The 14433-nt window shown below is 41.1% G+C and overlaps 1 protein-coding gene across 1 annotated transcript in view; it reads left to right on the top strand.

Moving 5' to 3' along the window:
• Nucleotides 1-14433, top strand: part of Pi4k2a (phosphatidylinositol 4-kinase type 2 alpha) — a 60669-nt gene that overhangs the window by 16463 nt on the left and 29773 nt on the right. The window contains exons 2-4 of the mRNA XM_008831968.2: nucleotides 4899-5099; nucleotides 10150-10281; nucleotides 10701-10854. Coding sequence (XP_008830190.1) covers nucleotides 4899-5099; nucleotides 10150-10281; nucleotides 10701-10854 — 487 coding nt within the window. The remainder of the gene's footprint in view (nucleotides 1-4898; nucleotides 5100-10149; nucleotides 10282-10700; nucleotides 10855-14433) is intronic.

Below are 14433 nucleotides of genomic sequence, written 5' to 3'. Positions count from 1 at the left end.
ACGCAAAGGAAAATAGCTTTAGATACTTAAGTGACAATAGAATTTATTCTCATAATTGTTTTAATAGCTTTTGTATAATCCTCATCGCTATTATGAGATACAAAATGTATTTATCAAATCTGTAATCATTATGCCAAAAAATCTGAATTACTGTAATATTTTGCATATTGTTAAAACTGTAACTTTAATTGTAAAAAAAAATTAAAAAAAAAGAAGAAATTGAATTTAAAAAAAAAAAGAAAACCAAATGTGGTGGTGCACACCTATAGTTCCAGCACTTGGGAGGCAGAGGCAGGCCGATCTCTGTGAGTTCAAGGCCAGCCTGGTCTACATAGTGAGTTCCAGGACAGCTGGGGCTACAGGGAAACCCTGTCTCAAAAAGACAAAAAAATAAAAAAGAAAGAAATGATCTTCCCCTTCAGCCTTTCTGGTGGGTAGCTGAGGCTACAGGTGTGTGATATTTCACTCAGCTCAGGGCTTTATCATACCCTCATGCTGATCCAGTTGTTGCTGATTAGCTATAGAAGACTCTTTGAATTCCAGTAATTGATTGAGGATTCTGGCAGTCAGAAGTCGCTTGGTTCTCAGTGTAGTTGTTTTTATCCACCAACCCATGAACTGCTGCTTATTAAGCTATCTATATGTTACTCCTTTCATTAAACAGAGAGATTAGTAACTAGGTGTTAGGGAAAGATGCTGCTAAAATATTGCCACAAACTGAAACTTTCTCCTCAATGCAACAAAGGGATTGACCATCTATTAAAGAGAGAAAATATTGAGAAAAATCAGGTATTTTTCTTCCTTAGCTGATTACTGGTGGGTTTCTTTCTAATTTGAGTGGTTTTTAGTTCATTCTCTATGAATGAGGAGGGTATTCTTGATGAGTCAGTAACATCGACTACATGCAGTGAACATTAGCTTTGGAAATTAGGTCAAAGGCTGTTTTATGTCTATAGAGGAAGCCTACCACCTGCTTATACAAACTAGGTCCTGAGCAAATTTTAACATAACTGAATTGCACTGAAGCCTGTTCTTAGTCCTAAAAAGCATGTGCCTATCTCTCTCAGTGCCTTTCTGTTTCTCCATTCTTCCTCCCCTCCTATTCTCTCATTTATTTAGTCTAAACGGTATTCTTTAATGAAACCTCTGTATGACTGAGATTTCTAATTCCTTTGAAGAGTCTGTTAATGCTTTCCTCTTGGTGGAAGGAAATTAAGAAGCCTGGGAGGTCAGGCCATAAATGACACTTGGCTGTAATCTTAGCCTTCAGGTTCTACTTCTGTAAGTGGAAGAATTGAATGATGTATTCCTAGTATCTTTCAGCCCTCACTACTGTCTGGAATGTCTTCATCCCCCTTTCATTGGAGACTAGCATGCCGATCTCCACATTGTGCCTCAGTTGACCTGCTGAGCTGCTTCAGGTTGCCCTGAGCTTCATTGTTCAGAATTCAGTGGTCTCACCAGTCATGCCTTCAGGTATGTGCCTGTTGCCACTGCTTTGGCTTTCAGAGGCTGAGTTCTAGGTGAGCAGACAAAATGAAGCTACTGCATAGCTTCATTGTGAACCATTTAAACAAGAAAGTGATTCTGAAGACTTACAATATGAATATATATTTTAATTTTGCCAATAAATAAGCTTGACTGTAAGAATGAATTCTTTTTGGAAGGAAAAAGAAAGTTATGGGTTTCTCTTCTCAGTTCCTTACAAAAGTTTTTAAGGAACTGGCCCCAAGGTTAGCCAGTTAGTCAATTCATAATTACTTTGTACTTAATAGAGGCAGATGGATACTTGCTGTCTGCTGTGACCTACAACTCAGGAAGTGATACAAGAAAATGTCTTAGGACCCAGAGAAGCTTGGGTTGACTGTGGATTAAGAGGAGAAGGAGAGTCATATGATTGAAAGATGAATCACTTGGTTAGCATTTCCCCTTTGAATTGCCGGGTTAGGGACTGGGAAGAATGAGATAATCGTAAAACAAACCCAGAGGGCCTAGTGGCTTGTGGAAGAAAGGAGGGAGGGCCATGGTTTATAGGCATCTGTATTTCCAAAGACCTTTGAGGATTATGTTACTGTACACTGGAGAAGATGAATTCCTGATCCTTTAGGTCTATCAGAAGTTATTTGGTTTTCTTAAACTTTAAAAAAAATTTTTTTAAAATTTTATTTTATGTGTATGTGTATATTGCTTGCAGCCATGTTGTGCAATGCCTACGGAAGACAGAACAGGCTGTTGGATCCCCTGGAACTGGAGTTATAAACAGCTGTTAGCTGCCATGTGGGTGCTGGGATTCGAACCCAGGTCTTCTGCAAGAACAGTCAGTGTTCTTAGCTGCTGAGCCATCTCTCCAGCCCCTGATTTTCTTAAACTTTAAAAAAAAGTTTTTAAATTTATTTTTGTTTTATGTGTATGAGTGTTATGACTGCATGTATGTAAGTGCACCTATATTTTGCAGTGCCCGAGGAGGCCAGAAGAGGGTGTTGAATCCCCTGGAACTGGAGTTACAGCCCGTTGTTAGCTGCCACGTGGGTGCTGGGATTCGAACCCAGGCCCTCTGCAAGAACAGCAGTTCTCTTGACCTCGGAGCCATCTGTCCAGCCCCTTTTTTTAAAAAAAAAATTTTTATTTTTTATTTTTATTTTATGTGTATATGTGTATTGCCTGCATGTAAGTAAGTGCACCCGTGTCATGCAATACCTGCAGAGGACAGAAGAGACTGTCGGATCTCCTGGAACTGGAGTTATGGATAGTTGTTAGCTGCCATGTGGGTGCTGAGATTAAAACCTGGGTCTTTTGCAAGAGCAGTCAGTGTTCTTAACTGCTGGGCCATCTCTCTAGCCCCTTTCTTAAACTTTTTATTTCAAAGTTTTGTTAACATCTCTGAGATGGGATAATAAGTCTGATAGAGGAAATCCATCATTTATAACAGATTTTCTAACCCTGTTCAATAATACTTTATGTCCTTTCAATTCGTTTTTGGGTTTTTTTGTTTGTTTGTTTTTTTGTCTTTTTGAGACAGGGTCTCCCTGTAGCCCCAGCTGTCCTGGAACTCACTACGTAGACCAGGCTGGCCTTGAACTCACAGAGATCTGCCTGCCTCTGCCTCCCGAGTGCTGGGATTAAAGGCGTGCACCACCACGCCCAACAAATTAGTTATTTTTAAATCTTATTTATTTTTATTTTATATGTATGAGTGTATTGACTGCATGTATGTAAGTGCACCCGAGTTGTACAGTGCCAGCAGAAGCCAGAAGAGGGTGTCGGATCCCCTGAAATTGGGATTAAGAACAGTTGTTAGTCTCCATGTGGGTGCTGGGAATTGAACCCAGGTCCACTGCAAGAGCTCTCAACTGCTGAGCCATCTCTCCAACCCTAAAAATAATTTTTTTGGTCCTTTTTTTTTTTTTTTTTGGTCTTTTTGAGAGAGGGTCTTCCTGTAGCCTGCAGCTGACCTGGATGATCTTTTATTTTTTTGGTCTTTTTGAGACAGGGTCTTCTTGTAGCCCCAGCTGTCCTGGAATTCACTATATAGACCAGGCTGGCCTTGGTCTCAGAGATTTGCGTGCCTCTGCCTCCTGAGTGCTGGTATTAAAGGCATGTACCACCATGCCTGGTTAAAAATAATTTTTTAAAATTTATTTTAATTTTATGTGCATGTGTGTAAGAGCACTTGTGTCGTGCAATCCCTGCAGAGGTCAGAGGAGGGTGTTGAAGCCCCTGGAACTGGAGTTATGGATGGTTATTAGCCTTCCTGTGGGTGCTGGGAATTGAACCCAGGTCCTCTGCAAGAGCAGTCTGTGCTCTTAACCGCTGAGCCATCTGTCTCTAGCCTCCTCCGTTTTTCTTTTTTGTTTTTGGTGTTTTTGAGATAGGGTCTCCCTGTAGCCCCAGCTGGCCTAGAACTCACTATGTAGACCAGTCTGGCCTCAAACTCACTGCCTTTGTCTCCCAACTCACTGCCTTTGTCTCCCAAGTGCTGGGATTAACGGCGTGCACCACCACGCCCAGCTTGCCTCCTCCTTTTTCAATCTTAAAAAAATTTTTTTTGTGTATATATGCATATGTGTGAGTGGGTACATGCATATGTGAATATGTGGAGGTCAAAAGAGGGCGCTGAGTGTCCTCTTCTATCACTCAACATCTTTTCCTTTGAGACAGGGGCCTCTCCCTGAACCTGGATTAGATTTTTTCCAGTCCTGAATCTTTATATAATTGATAAGAACAGCCGTATATACACATCTGGGAAGGTGAAGTTTGATGGTATTAAATTTCTGACATACCATATAAAGAAAAGTCATAGGATAAATGGAATATGGACGCATACAGTGAGAGATAACATATAATCCATGATAAATTAATGCTTCATGTTTTGGGAAAAGATTAATTCAGAGCCTTTGATGTATCTAGTATGTTATATCCTTTACTAGAGGACAGAGGCAGCACTGTATTGGCACAGGAGTGTTGCTTATAATTCAAGATGTGTCACCAAGTTGACTTCTGAATCTTGCTCCTAGAAATATGCAAACTCCACATTGTTTGTGGAAACACAAAGAGTTCCATGAGAGAAGAGAGGTGGGGAAAGAGGAATGAAACAAGGAAGAATGAGGAGTCTTGGCATCTTCTTTGCCAACGAGACGTCTCTTTCTAGCAGCCTGTCTCGATTACACACAAGCTGGCATCTTGCCAGCTGGGGAGCAGCCTTTGTGGGTAGGAGTTGTCTCTGCTTGTGCTTTCTCATTTCCTTTTAGATTTCTGATGACTTGGTCTGTGACTGCTTTAATCAACTTTGTGTGTTGCTGAGGATTGAACCTTGGGCCTCACAAACGCTATGAGTATGTGAGCTATCCTCCTAGCTCCTTAATCACCTTCACTGTCCTCTTTTTCTTTTGTTTGTGTAGAAGATTGTTGCTGTCTTCAAACCCAAGAATGAAGAGCCATATGGGCACCTTAATCCTAAGTGGACCAAGTGGCTACAGAAGTTGTGTTGTCCATGCTGTTTTGGCCGTGACTGCCTTGTCCTCAACCAGGGCTATCTCTCAGAGGCAGGGGCCAGCCTGGTGGACCAAAAACTGGAACTCAACATTGTGCCCCGCACAAAGGTCGGTGATCATTTTTAAGGAGCCTTAGTACTTTGCTAACGTTTTACTGGGATCTAAACTCTGTTAGTAGGACAGAGGAGGGCCCAGGGAAGCTTGTTTAAGTTGTGATGCTTAACCTTTTGGATTTTGGGTGATAGAATTAGGCTCCATGGTTTGATCATCTGATGAAATATATTTTCAGAAGGACACATACAGATTTTACATAAAATCCCAGGTTTCACAGATGCCTCCTGTATTTTATAGGGTTCCTTGGTCTTTGGACCTCAAGCAGTAACAAGCTGGTAAGTAACCTAGCTCTTTTTAACTCATTTTCATAGGCTTCTGATCCAAGATTCAGGTACACATTTTCTTTGTTTCCCTTCCTCCATTTCTTTCTTTCTTGTTTGTTTATTTGTTTTGTTTTGTTTTTTGAGAAGGGTCTCCCTATAGCCCCAGCTGGCCTGGAACTCGCTAAGTAGACCAGGCGGGCCAAGATCTCACAGATATCTGTCTGTCTCTGCCTCCTGAGTGCTGGGATTAAAGGCATGTACCACTATGCCCAGCTCCCTTTTCTTTTTTAATAAAAGTTTAAAAAAATTTTTGTAGATCTGCATGTGTCTACATGTGTTTTATGTGTTCGAGGATGGCCTGTGGAGGCCAGAAGATGGCAGATCCCCTGGAGCTAGAGTTATACAGGTGGTTGTCAGCCACTGATGTGGGCGCTAGGAACTGATCCACTCCTCTGTAAGAGCAGTAAGTGCTCTTAACCACTGAGCCATGTCTCCAGCCCTTCTTTCTTTTTAAGAGATAGGGTTTTGTTATATTGCCCAAGTAGCCTCTGAGTTCCTGTCCTCAAGTGGTCCTCCTGTCTCAGCTTCCCAAATACCTGAGTCGACAGTTGTGTGCCACCATGCCTGGGTTTAGATATAGACTAGCTGGTGTCAGCTAAAGTGTGTATGCAAGATTTGGTAAAGTAGACTTTGGTTGGACTGAGGGATAGAGTAAAATGTCTGTCCCAAATCCCTACATAGGACTGATATGGTTTTCCCTCACCTACCTTCATGCTGTGAAATTCTGGGACTTGTCTGAGCATTTCAGAATAGAGACCCTGGCTTAGGGGTGTAGCTCAGAGCTAGAACACTTGACTAGCACATGTAAGGCCCTGATTTCAGTCCCTTTCCCTTATTAAAAAATAGCTAAATACCAGGGCCACAGAGATGGCTCAGCCATTAAAAGCACTGACTGCTCTTGCAGAGGACCTGGGTCCAATTCCCAGCACCCACATGCCAGTTCCAGGGGATCCAAACACCCTCTTCTGACCTCAATGGGCTTTACATGACATGGGTGAACTTATATATATGCAGGCAATACACTTATACATATAAAACAAAAATAATAAAAAAATATTTCTATAGGTATAATTTTAATTTTTTCTATAATTTCACTTTATTTTTTATTTTTTAATTTTTATTTTTTTGGACTTCTTGAAACAGGGTCTCCCTGTTCAGACTGGCCTTGAACTCACAAAGATCCACCTGCCTCTGCCTCCCAAGTGCTGGGACTACAGGCATGTGCCACCATGCCCAGCCTCATAATTTTACTTTAAACAGTGTGTTGTATCCAAGAAGATACTGCTGAAACAATATTAATGATAACGATAATAATAATAATAATAAAACAGTCCCAAATTCACAAAGAAAAAAACCCATTTCATTTACTATAGTATTTTGCACATCCTCAAAGATCAGCAGATAGAGAATGTAAGGAATCCCATAAAGAACAAAAGCAACTAGAAAGTATGTGGGTTAATGCTTAAATCTTTGATTGAAAGTCATTCATACCTTTATTACAGTTGTTGAGAAGGCCAAAATGATAGCACATGTGTTTGCCATCTATTTGATTTCCACCTGCCATATTCTTCAAGTTAGGGAACATCACAAAAATCTTATCAGCTGTCATTTAGTTGTAGTCACTTATCAGTATTCCTTATAACATGACTACAACACTTTTAGGGCATATTATGAAAGCAACAATATTGGTTTAGTGTCTCCAATTTTTTTTTTTAGTCTTTTTGAGACAGGATCTCCCTATAGCCCCCCAACTGGCCTAGGACTCACTATGTAGGCTAGGCTAGCTTTGAACTCACAAAGATCCACCTCTGCCTCCTGACTGTTGAGATTAAAGTCATGTGCCACCACACCCGGCCAAGTATCTCCCAGTTTTTTTAAAAAGTTTTTGCTTTACTGTGACAATAAATTTTTTTTAAAAAAAATGCGTAAATATTGACTTGATTTCATCCCACTTCAGGGAGTTTACTGGCACCAGTTTAAGAGCCCTATGCTATAAGGTACTCCATGAAACTCTTAAATTATGAGGTGAAGGAATATGCTGCTTAATATACAAACACTTGGGATACATCATTACCCTCTGAACTGTAGCAGCAAGTGGAGCTGTGGTCCAATGCCCTAAGGCTACAGAAGCATCTTCATAACTCTGGGTCTTAACTTTCTCTGAGAATCTGATGAAAAATTAAGGTTTTGTTCCTTGGTCCCCCCCCCCATACAAATTTTGCAATCAGTATTCAGGAGGAGCGTTTATAAACTAGTTGAAGTGCATCTTTGTTCTTCCTTGGACGGTACCTCTAGATTAACATTTCTTCACAGGAGTTTTGAAGGCAAGCTCTGTCAGCTATGAAAGGAGACAGGAACTTCTTTTCAAATCTGTCTTTTTGGGGGGATATTTAGAAGTAAATTTGGTTATTGTGGATATTTAACAATTTTTGCTGCTAAACTCTAGATAGTAACCCAACTAGTTTGTAAATTTCTAGAAATCATTCTTGAAGTATCTTTCTCCCATTCTTAGCACCCAACCAAGTATTAGATTTATAATAAATATTAATTACCTGCTGACTTGGAGAGTATCAAATCCTGAAAAACCATGCCCAACTTCAGGTCTCTGTGAATGTCTGGCCAGGCTTATGTTCCCATCTGGCACCTAATTTGTTACCTGGTTTGTGCAGCTCATTCTTCCCTTTATAATTTGATTTTCTCTCTCTGTGATACATAGTATTCTTTGACTATTTTGTGTGATAATTAATGCTCTAGAGTCTGGTACTTAACCTGAAATTCTCCTACTACGGCTCCTCCTGGACTCTAGAAGTTCTTTGAAGTACTCCTTATTCATCATTCTGTAATTGCCTTTCTTTGCCACGCCCCTATCCTTGCCTGCTCTGTTTGTACTTCTGGGGTCCAGCGCCCAAGGGTTTGAGGCTTGGAATTCTACCCTGTAGCTTTCTCTCTTGTTGGAGATAGTCTTGCTGGATTGCCCAGACTGGCCTTAAACTTACAGTCCTGCTTTAGCCACCTGAGTGCTGGAATCCTAGCACTGGCCTCTGTAGCTTTTTATTTATGTGACCCATGGGCAAATCGGTTAATCTTCCTAGTGCATGTATAGTTTCCTCTCTTTGAAAATAGGATAGAAATAGTTATTACTTAGTAGAGCAAGGCTGTACAAGATAATCCATGTAAAACACATAACCTAGTACCTGGCATAGTGCAACACCTGTAGGTCTTGTGGTGTTTTTATGAACTATTCAAATCAGTGTCACCCCCACAACTCCATTTTTCCCATCTCTAGTATTCCTCTTTCCTTGTTAGAGACTGTTAATAAGTCCTGAGGATCTTTGCATCAGAAAGTCAGTAGCAGCAAAAACACTTGTCTTCCATGAGGCTGAGATGAGACAGAACTTTGCAAGTTTAAATTCAGCTGCTGGAGAATATTCTAAGAGGAATCTCTCCCTTCCCTGCCTGCCCTACCCTTGTGACAGGATTCTATTCAGTTAATTGGAGCATCTGTCACTATGGAAACGGGGCTCACACTGTGATGGTGCTTCAAATAGTAAGGTTCTAATTTTCGCTTACTGGCTGTTTCTGCTCTTTATTCCTGTGAGGTTTCAGGTGGTGAGAGTTCATTAGTCATAAGGGGAAGAATGGTGATTGCAAATAAATCTGATAGCAGAGAAAAGATACTTTATAGCTTGAGAGTGTCGGGCTTATCATAGTAGAAGCTAGTAAATAGCCTTAGGAAAGCCCTTTTCTTTTTCTCTTTACATTTATTTATTTATTGTGGGTAGAAGGGGAGCATACATGCCAAGGCACATGTGCAGAAATCCTATTTTAGGAGTTCTTTCACAGTGTTGGTTCTGGGCAGCAAACTTGGGTTGTCAGGCTTGGCGGCAAGCACCCTTACAAACTGAGCTATAACGCTCAGTTATGGTCCCTCCTTTTTCTTTTCTTCTTTGCTCTCTTTCCCCTCCATCCCTTCCTTTTTTTAAAAAAAATGAATGTTCAGCTTTAAAATATATATATTATTTTTATATGTATGAGTATATTGCCTGCACATATGTAAGTGAACCCATGTCATGCAATGCCACAGAAGTCAGAAGAGGGCATCGGATTTCCCTGGAACTGGAGTCAAGGACGGTTCATAGCCACCATGTGGGAGCTGGGAATTGAACCCGGGTCCTCTGCAAGAGCAGTCTGTGCTCTTAACCACTGAGCCATCTCTCCAGTCCCCCCTTTTCTTTTTCCCTTTCTTTTTCTTCTCTCCACATCTCTTTCCCTTTCCCATTTGATACCAGGCTTTATCCTGTAGCCCAGGCTGGCCTCCTGAAACTCACTGAGTAGACTGGCTTCACTTGGATCCTGCCTGTGCCTTCCAAGTGTTGAGATCACAGACATGCATTACCGTGCTCAAGTCACTCATCACAAAGGATCCAAGGTGTGCCTCTGCTGTCTAAAAGCCTTTCATTTCCAGCTACACAGATTGGAAAATATGAACTAAGGATTCTGGGATATTCTAGAGGCCAGGCCCAGAAGTGATGTACATACATTATTTTATCAACATTCCATTATCCAAAACTAGCCACCTTTACTACCCTGGGTCTTAGAAATGCTTTCTCTCTTATCTGGAAGAGAAACACTATTACTGAGCGTCTAGCTGTTCTCTGCCATACTGGTATGGTTCCTTAAACTTAACTCTAATCTGAATGTCTCTTCTCTTTCCTGTGTAGGTAGTATACCTGGCCAGTGAAACCTTCAACTATAGTGCCATCGACCGAGTGAAGTCCAGGGGCAAGCGACTTGCACTAGAGAAAGTACCAAAAGTTGGGCAGCGGTTTAACCGCATCGGATTACCACCAAAGGTATAGGCTGTACCTATGGTGGCTTAACAAAGTTGTTGGTTTATGGTGGCATAATCATTCAAGTACTACCTAGAGACTTGAATGTGGGATTGTGAATAGCCTGCCCTGAGGCTCCTTGTCTTCCTCATTTCTGTCAAAAGTCTCAGGTTTGGGGAATAATCCTCCAGGGAATATATAGACCTAACACTCCTCACTTGATTCCTCTAGACCATTTGGGTAGGCTTTGTCAATGCATGTCTGTTGGATGGATGAATCTCTCTCACACCCCCTTCTTCTAAAGAAATGAAGGCATGAAGCTTTTGGAAATGTTCCCCTTTTCTGATATGAACTCCGAAGGGCCTTTGTGGGTCCCTGGCCTACCCCTGGAATTTTTAGACTTTGACTACACAGACATGCTCATTTGTTCCTCTTGGTTACAGGTTGGTTCATTCCAGCTCTTTGTTGAAGGCTACAAAGATGCAGATTATTGGCTGCGACGCTTTGAAGCAGAACCTCTCCCTGAGAACACCAACAGGCAACTACTGCTGCAGTTTGAGCGGTTGGTGGTCCTGGACTACATCATTCGTAACACTGGTGAGCAGCCAGGGGTGGGTCAGTGCCTTGTGTCAGACTTCTGAGGTGTGGGGCAGGCCTGAAGGCATGCAGGGATTGGAGTCAGTGCTTTGTAAGGAAGAGGGTTTTTCATGCACAATTTAGGGAGAGTCTGGGAGACTGCTTTTCCTGGTTTACAGCCTGTGCAGTTGCTAGAGGTCGTGAGGCCTGGAACCAGTATCTCAGCCTTTTGCCTGGTCTTAGGCAGAAAATACCTGGCTCTTCCAGAACACTATGAGAAATATACTTATCCTTGTCCCTGGTCATTCTCAGAACATCAAGAACTGTCACAGGGCAATATATTTTTCTCACTTCTTTAGATAGATGCTTAGATCACTGATACTTTCTAAATATTCTGGTGAGGGGCTGGAGAGTTGGCTCAGTGGTTAAGAGCACTGACTGCTCTTGCAGAGGACCCGAGTTTGATTCCCAACACCCACATGGTGGCTACGAACCATCTTTTAACTCCATCTCCAGGGAAATTCGAAGCCCTCTTCTGACATCTGCAACATTGCATGACACGGGTGCATTCACATACATACAGGCAATACACTCATACACATAAAATAAAAGTAATAAATAAAATATTAAAAAATATTCTGGTGAACTTGAATTCATCTGACCTGACAAAATCTACATGTATGGAAGACAAAAGTCTTTAAATTCATGCCTTATTGGAAGGAAATTGTTGATTATGGAATCTATGTCTTTACTAGTATAAGAAGAGCAGCTGGTACTCTTAACTGTTGAGCCATTTCTCCAGCTCCTTTTTTTTTGAGACAAGGTCTGCTTGTAGCCCCAGCTGCCCTGGAACTCACTATGTAGAACAGACTGGCCTTGAACTCACAGAGATCTGCCTGGCTCAGTTTGTTCTTTGATGTATAAAATTAAATTGTTGATTTGTGAGCTTTCTCATTTTGCAATGCAAGCATTTATAGCTATAAAATTGCCACTAAACATTGCTTCTGCAATGTCCTGTACAATTAAGTATGGTTTCTATTTGTCTCTAAGTATTTCATAGTTTCCCTTGTGATTTCTTTTTTTTAATATTTTATTTATTTTTATTTTATGTATATGAGTGTATTGCCTGCATGTATGTAAGTGCACCCATGTTGTGCAATGCCCACAGAAGACTGAAGAGGCTGTTGGATCCCCTGGACCTGGAGTTACAGACAGTTGTTAGCTGCCATGTGGGTACTGAGATTTGAACCCGGGTCTTCTGCAAGAAGAACCAGTGTTCCTAACTGCTGAGCCACCTCTCCCGCCCATGATTTCTTTTATCTGTTGATTTAAGAGTGTGTTGTGGGGCTGGAGCACTGGTTAGGAGCACTGCCTGCTCTTACCTAAGACCCAGGTTGGGTTCCTAGCACCCACGTGGCGGCTCGCAACCATCCATAACTCCAGTTCCAGGGGATCTGATGCTCTCTCTGACTTCTGTAGGCATTGCATGATACAGGGCCTCTTACATACATGTTGGCAATACACTCATACACATAAAAGTAATAAATAAAATATTAAAAAATATTCTGGTGAATAAAATAAAATTAAAAACAATTTAAAGTGTCATTTTCACAAATTTGTGAATTTTCTAGTTTTTCTTTTCTTTCTAATTTTTTTTTTTTGAGACAGGGTTACACATGTAGACTAGGCTGTTCTAGAATTCACTGAGCAGCTCAGACTAACTTAGAACTCATAGCAGTTCTCCTGCCTTAGCTTCCCAAGTGTTGGGTATAGGCATGAGCTAGTATGCCCAACTGCCACTATTCCTTTTACTACTGATTACTAACTTTATTCCATAATCCTCCCTTAATCATAGTTTTACTTTCTATGGTTTATGTTACCCATGACTAACTATGGTCTGAAATTATTAAATGGAAAGATCCAGAAATAAATAATTCATGAGTTTCATGTAACTTTGTATTTTTATTCTGTTCTGAGGAGAATAAAATTACTTGCTGTCTCACCCAGGACTTGAATCATCCCTTTGTCCAGCCTATCTACAGTGTAAAACTGTTAATCACTTGTAGTGATGTCTTGGCTATCGCACCAGCTATTGCTGTATTATACTTATGTTCAAGAATCCCTGATTTTGCTGAATAGTGGACCCAAAACACAGGAGTATTACTACTAGCAACTGGGACATGTCAAAGAGAAGCTGTAAAATATTTCCTTTAAGTGAAAAGATGAAAATTTGTCAGAGTACGTGTATGTATGTGGGAAAACCTAGTGTGTAGGGGTTTGGCATTCTAGTTTCAGGTATCCACTGGGAATTTTTGGAACAAACCCCTTTGATGAAGGGGGGAACCATTGTACTTTGTCTTAAAATCTAGTGATAGTGTGTGGTTCCATATCTGATCTGTCCTGGAAAATGTTTGTGTGCATGAGAAGAAAATGTGTGCTCTTGTTGAGAGATGCGCTCTGTATGTTCATGTCTTAGACTTTGTCTAACAGGGGTAGACTCTCCTAGACACAGTCTTTGAATAATAAAGTAAGAAAAACAAGCCAGGACACAAGTGATATGAGCAAACAGTGAAATCACAAAACGAGGCAAATCTCTGTTTAGTTATGTTAGGAATTTCTGATTTTTTTCTTTTTTGCTTGTTTTTGGTTTTGGTCTTTTTGAAACAGGGTCTCCCTGTAGCCCCAGCTGTCCTGGAACTCACTATGTAGACCAAGCTGGCCTTGAACTCACTGAGATCCGCCTGTCTCTGCCTCCCAAGTACTGGGATTAAAGACGTGTGTCACCACGCCTGGCAGAATTTGTGATGTTTTTAATGAAACCATTGTATGATGTCCTATAAAACACCATGTAATGGCAGCTAACAACTGTCTATAACCCCCATTCCAGGGAATCTAACACCCTCTTCTGACCTCCACGGGCACTGCATGACACGGGTGCACTTACATGCATGCAGGCAATACACTCATACACATAAAATAAAATAAAAATAATAACAAAAAAAAATTAAAAAAACACAAACACCTTGTAGAGCTGGGTCTGGTGGCACATGCCTTCAATCCCAGCACTTGGGAGGCAGAGCCAGGTGGATCTTGTGAGTTCAAGGCCAGCCTGGTCTACATAGTGAGTTCCAGGCCAGCTGGGGCTACAGGGAGACCCTGTCTCAAAAAGACAAAACAAAACAGAAAAACATCATGTAAACCAGGCATGGTGGCATATGCCTTTAATCCCAGCTCCCAGCACTTGAGAGGCAGAAGCAGGTGGATTGTTCTGTGATCCAGGCCAGCCTGGTCTGCATAGCGAGTTCTAGGCCAGCTGGGACTACAGCGAGACCCTGTCTCAAAAAAAGAAAAAATTAATAAGAAAAAGAAAAAAACAAAACCGAAAATCTAGTTACCTCACAAAAGAAGTGTTTTGTTTTTTGAGACAAGATCTCACTTTGCCTGTCTCTGTCTCCCAAGTGCTGAGATTAAAATACTTGTGCCACTACAGACCTGGCAAAAGTGATTTCTTTTTTTTAAAAATTTTATTTATTATTTTTTTTCATTTTTTGGTTGTTAGCCTTAGCCTTTAACAGCTGTGCTATCCTTCCAGCCTGATTT

Source organism: Nannospalax galili, unplaced genomic scaffold (genome assembly GCF_000622305.1).
Source record: "Nannospalax galili isolate Female #2095 unplaced genomic scaffold, S.galili_v1.0 scaffold875, whole genome shotgun sequence".
In the NCBI taxonomy this organism is placed as follows: Eukaryota; Metazoa; Chordata; class Mammalia; order Rodentia; family Spalacidae; genus Nannospalax; species Nannospalax galili.
Note: the sequence above shows the minus strand (reverse complement) of the source record. Positions and strands in the feature narration are given on the sequence as shown.